Source organism: Psammomys obesus, unplaced genomic scaffold, assembly GCF_907164565.1.
Source record: "Psammomys obesus unplaced genomic scaffold, mPsaObe1.curated_primary_1811, whole genome shotgun sequence".
Lineage (NCBI taxonomy): Eukaryota > Metazoa > Chordata > Mammalia > Rodentia > Muridae > Psammomys > Psammomys obesus.
Window position 1 is genome coordinate 4,511,269 of NW_026585644.1, and position 6,144 is coordinate 4,517,412.

General features: G+C 40.4%; 1 protein-coding gene across 1 annotated transcript in view; it reads left to right on the forward strand.

The window, feature by feature from the left end:
• Positions 1-5,376, forward strand: part of Scin (scinderin) — a 65,072-nt gene extending 59,696 nt beyond the window's left edge. Inside the window, exons 15-17 of the mRNA XM_055621542.1 lie at positions 1,415-1,492; positions 4,022-4,082; positions 4,622-5,376. Coding sequence (XP_055477517.1) covers positions 1,415-1,492; positions 4,022-4,082; positions 4,622-4,749 — 267 coding nt within the window. The 3' untranslated portion in view covers positions 4,750-5,376. The remainder of the gene's footprint in view (positions 1-1,414; positions 1,493-4,021; positions 4,083-4,621) is intronic.
• Positions 5,377-6,144: the final 768 nt, after the last annotated feature.

The following is a 6,144-nucleotide window of genomic DNA, read 5'->3' on the forward strand; positions in this document are numbered from 1 at the left end:
CACACACACACACACACACACACACACACACACACACACACACACACTACCTTAGCTTCATTTAGTGTTGCTTGTATGTACATATGTTATAGCTGCTTGACTGCTTGGGATTGGATACAAAGGGGCTCATCCTTGGGAAAAGCTGATTTTTCCTGTCTCAGTAGCCATGAGTTTCCTGTAGCTCTTCATATAGGGGTAAGGCCTTCACCAGCCATGTTGGCACATAGAATAGTATGGTCCCTATGCAGGTCTTCTTTAGGCAGCTGTAGAGCTGAGATGTCACTGACGCAGTTTCCCTGACACACATGAAGACAGTTCAGGCTTGGGAAGATGGCTCGGCGGTTTAAAACACATACTTGGGCTAAAACCCAAGTTCAGTTCCCAGCACTCCCATCAGTCAGCTCACAACCAGGTGTAGATCCAAATCCCGAGAATCCAAGACACCTGCTTTTGGCTTTTTAGGGCCTCATGTGTCATGTACATTTATCCCACACATACACACATATTTAAAAACAATATTTAAAACAAAAAGACAATATAAGGTAATTTATTCCTCTCTGAATATTTTAGGTTGCTGTCTGGTTTGCTTTGCGTTCGCTTTTTTGCTGTGGTTGTTTCAAGGATTTCAGGATCTTCTCAGGGCACAGCAAGCATGTAGGAAGGTGCAGGTGCCTGCTTAGCTTGTTCTAGTCTGGGCTCAGCCCAGAGCTTCTGCCTGTTTTCCTGTGACAGAGGGAGGAGTACAGAAGCCCTACTAAGTCACATCTGCTGATATAGACTGGCAGATGCCTATGTCAACTCCATCCACGTGACCCCTCAGAGGGAGGGTGCAAGGAAGTGGGAACGAAAATCTAAACCCTCCTTAAGAGGAAGAATTTAAGAAATCGCTAAAAACTTTGACAGGTTAATGTGTCATATTGGTAATGCAGTACTTCAATTACCATCTAATGGTAGAAAACAAAATTCCACTAGGAACAAAAACAACAATTGCCTTTATGATGTTATGCCGCCTTATTAAACTTGCTGATGCATTAAAATAAACAGATCCGCTGACTTTTACCAAAATGACATTGACTTATAAAAGGAAGATAACTTCATGCCCAGACCAGTATATCAAACTCTTGAGGCTAGGCAGGCAACAGAACGTGTGACGCCTTTGTCCTGGGAAACCGCAGTTTCAGAGGAGCTGTGTTCACACTGACTGTCTGTGTCCATCCTAACGGTGTGCAGACACTGTGTTGATTTTAAGTACTGTGCTGGCCAGGCTGAACCATCAGTTTGTGGTCCTTTATTACACAGATAAACCTATTACTGCAAACTAAGAAAAAATGGACTAATCACCCTTGTCAGTCTACTGTGTACCATAAGCTTTCTTGCTGCACTGTTTGGTCACAAAGTTCTTCAAACATTTCAGATTGAAGAAGTTCCGGGAGAGTTCACCCAGGATGACCTGGCAGAAGATGACGTCATGCTACTTGATGCCTGGGAACAGGTAGAGCTATATTTTGCCCATAACGAGGGATTGTTGGGAACAGACATTACTTGCTTTGAGAAATAGCAATTCAGATAAGAAATGGGTCTCTAGGCTGTACTCAAGAGAAATTTCATAGAGTTTAGTAACAAAACTCATGTATAGGACAAGTTGATTTCTTAATATAAAAATAATTCTACAGCTCCTACATTTTATAGCTTTAGACAAAAAAGAGTCAACTTTTTTATTTATGTGTAAACTATACTCACAGTTAATTTATTTGTGTATTCATTACATTAATAATAAGTACATGAACATGAGAGAGACTGGTCTCACAGCTCAGGAGTTCAAGATGGCGCCCTTCCCAGAAACTCCCCCAGACCAAGACTCGTTGCAAAAGCAAGAGGTTTATTAACCATTGCGCAATGGGGTCACCCCTGCCGGTCAGCAAAGAGTAGCACTGGGAGACAAAGGCTTTTAGGTTTTTAAAAGAAAAATTGCGGGAAATTTGAAGTTGTAGTTTTGGCAATTTAGGATTGGATGAGGAAGTTATAAACTAAGATAATTGGTTAGTCTTAGGTGCTCAAGCTTGGCCAGTCCTGCCAAGTGTGAATGCAGCTGCAATTTAAGGTGGGGGTGGTTAGCTCATCCTTGAAGATTAGAGGCTGCAGACTTTTGGCTGGAGGTCAAAAGCTACTCAGAAGTAGTCTAGGTTGTTTGCTAAGAAACACTATCTTGAAGGCAAGGGTCTGGTCGTTCTTTTTGCTGAGTGAAGGTCATTGCTTGCTTGCTTTTTTTTCCTATCTGTCCTCACAGATAGGGTTACATTTCTCCATTCTCTGGAAAGGTACTAAGAGGCTTTAGCTTAACCTGAACCTAAAACTCAAAACTATAGGCTTTAGAAGACATACAGGTTACAAAGTTAGTCTAACCCTTTCAAGACCAAAATATTGAGAATTTAGACAAAATTTCCTAAGGAACCCATCCCTTGGGGAAAAACATCAGGCATAGAATAGGTTTGAATCTAAGTAGCAAAAAAACATACTATTTTATAGGTCTTAATTTAGGAGAAAATCAATGCTGACTTGACTCTCTCTATATTGGTCTTTTAAAATCTTTATGTAAATTAACAACTGTGAGAAGGACAACCATGTATGCTAAGAATCAAATTATATAGAACAATCAATATATAAAACAACAAATTAAGCCTAGTTTTAGAGTCAGCCACAAACTTGTTAACTTGTTTTCAGATCCTTTTCTTTTCCTTCCTTCCTTCCTTCCTTCCTTCCTTCCTTCCTTCCTTCCTTCCTTCCTTCCTTCCTTCCTCCCCGCACCCTGCCTTTTTCTTTTTAAGAAGTATTTGGGAATGGAAAATGGGCTCAGCGGTTAAGGGCGCTTGTTGTAAAAGACCCGGTTTCAGTTCCCAGCACCTTGGAAGCTCACCCCAACTTGGACACCCAGCACACATATGGTGCACACACACACATATCTAGACAAAACACTCATACACATAGTAATAAAAAAATCTAAACAAAATATTTTAAAAGAAGTGCTTATTTTATTTGCATGAGTGTTTTGGCTGCAGCAGTCTTAAAAGGACCCCAGGTGCTCTGGAACTGAAGTAATGGATGGTTGTGAGCCACCACGTGGGTGCTAGAAACCAAACAAGCACTCTGAACCACTGAGCCTTTAAATTGGTTTGTTGAGCTAAGCCGCTCAGCAAATCGTTTCTGGGTATTGGCTCTTCGAGGAACATATTTGAACCGGGGATTCAATCCTATTTTCTCCCAGTACTGTATTTAATTTCGTTATCTCTTTTATCCAAGATACTGTTCTGTCATGGTGACTTCTCTGCTCCAGCACATTGTGTGTGAATTAGAACATTATGAAAACTTAATTTGACCAAAGTTGCTCTGCCAGATGACTATAGGGTGACTTAAATGTAAACTCAGGAGAGTGCTTCAGCATTAAAATAACCCACACATTTGTCAAAGGAACAGATATATACACATTACAGACCGGATGTGTAATGTTTTCAATAAAATTCAAACTCTTGATATTTAAGTACTGAACATGATAGTACTTTATTGGAGTTTCACTGGGCACTATTCTACAAGGAAGCACTAGGTGGAAGCCAGGGATTCCCAAAGACACCCAGAAACAAGCCCTGCTCCTACAGGCAGTCCCTGCTGTTCACTCACAGCTTGGGATGGAGGTGAATGCCAGGCAGGCCCAGCAGATGGATGCAAAGGCATTCAGGAAGCTGCCGATCCTGTGGAAGAAAGAAAGAGATAAAGAAAGCCAGCAAGCTCACTTCATAACTAGAACACCCCATGCGAACGTGTTCAAGCGTAAACTGTAGTCAGAGAGGCTGGGTCCCTCAGAAAAACAGAGGGTCTCCTGGTGAGAGAGAACCCTGAAACTGCCGCAGGGCTTCCCCAGACCCCACCTTCACCTCCTCCCTGTGTGGGTGCTAAAGGGAAAGTGGGTAGTGTGAGCAGAGCTCCAATCAGCACTCCTATGCACCTCGTGCTCTCATTCTCCTTTCAGATCTTCATCTGGATTGGCAAAGATGCCAATGAAGTTGAGAAAAAGGAATCAATGAAGTCCGGTAAGTTGTGCTGGGACACCGTAGCAGTGACCCAGCTGGCCCAGTCCCCCTCCCCTCCCCTGTCTTCCAAAATTCATATCAAATCTGAGATGTCCGTCTGTTGTCAGAACGTGAGTAATAGCACCTTTTAAAGTGGAAGGCTTTCATGACAGATACAGGAAAACTGTTCTGTTGCCTAATTTAGAATATGGTTCTTTGTGAAATGTAGAGTATGCTTATTTCTGAAAAGTTTTGGTCATACTTTTCTATTTACTAAAGTGTCACAGTAAATTTATCATTAGGATAATTCCATAAAGTTTGGAATTCTTTCAAGTAACAGTGAGACTTTATAATGGTACTTTCCATGGCAGATGAGGGAAACAATTGGAGACTGTTCATATTTGGCTACTTGGGGCAAAAGGAATTTAATTCTTTACTTGTATGAAAGAATTTTCACTATATATATATATATATATATATACATACATACATATATGCATATATATGTATATCAGTTTAACTGAAACTAACTGAACTTTTGTTGCTTCAAATTTTTTTAGCCAAAATGTACCTTGAGACAGACCCTTCTGGAAGAGACAAGAGGACACCAATTGTCATCATAAAGCAAGGCCATGAGCCACCTACATTCACAGGCTGGTTTCTGGGCTGGGACTCCAGCAGGTGGTAATCTGAGCTTCAGAGAAACCAGCAAATATTGTAGCCACATCAGGGCAGCTGCCCCACTGTGTTGTTGCTGATTTGTTGTTTACTTTTTGTTGTTTGGCTTTAGAAGATTTTCTTCTGCCAAACAGTATTTTATGAATAAGCCCTTCTTCCTGTCTTCCTCCTTCTCTTCTTTTTCCTCCTCCTCCTCTTCTTTCTCCTCTACCTTTTAAAAAAATTGTCATATGTTATTTTGCTTTTTATATGACCTAAAAGTAAAAGACTATATTAGGGAGGTTTCTGAGGAAGGAATTTTATTATTCAGCTGGCCAAACTTGTCATAACACACGAGAGCTTCTGAGCATCCTCCCTTCTGTTGGCAGGAAGGTTTGCGTTAGGACGGCTTTAACAATGCCTTGCTGTTTTCCATCTCAAATCACTGTGACTCAGATGCCTTCTGCTCCCAAGCGTTTTTTTCCTAAGGTGAACTTCTTCAACGTTTTTAGGAAACTGAAATCTCAGGCCCTTCCTTATAAAACAAATCATGTTCCTATCAGTTTTACTTTATATATTTGATAGCACATGCTTAATATCATAAAGAATATGTGTTAAATGCTGTTTTTCATCATTAAAATATATCTTTTGAAAAATATTCGTGTTGTGACAATTTAGTCAAATTTGATGAGTTAATGACTTAATTTTATAGCTTAATACTTTTATTATAAGTAGATATGAATTTAATATTTCTTAAATCTTATTTAGTGTTCAAGTGACTTTTCATATTATAACATATTTTAAGTATCACAGAATGTATAAAAAATACAAACATAAGCTCCAGAGGCCAGAAGTTGGGAAAGAATATAGAACTTGGGTAACACAGACATTACACAGACTTTGCAAAGGTGTGTTGGTATGCTGTTAATGGGGTAGTTTGAGGAGGTCTGGCTGGGTGGATGATACTTTATTAATAGAGGCTAGAGAGAAAGTTAAAGCCAGGTGGTTAGACTCAGGCAGGAGTGCCAAGCACAGAGCCTTGCAAACAGCAACAAAGTATAGATGGGTGGCCTGGGGGATGAAAAAGATAACAAATCAAGGGCAGAGCCCTGGCAGCAGGAAAAACAAATGTATCCTAGAGAATGCCTTCTTGATATTTTGACGTTCTTTACACATAAGCATGGATTTTGTGTAAATACCCATTTATGTTGTTTTCCAAAAACATGCAAATGTCCCTGGGGATGCTGAAAGGGTTACCAGCAAATTGTGGAAGTAGTTTTCAGACTGGGGCATGCTTGTTTCCCAAAGGACAACGGTGAGGACCTAGTGCCATTTTTGTTGTTCTCAATTCTGGACTTCTAATGCTGCTGGCATATAAACAGAGCCTGATGATGCTCTAACTATCTTACGATGCCCAGGATAACTG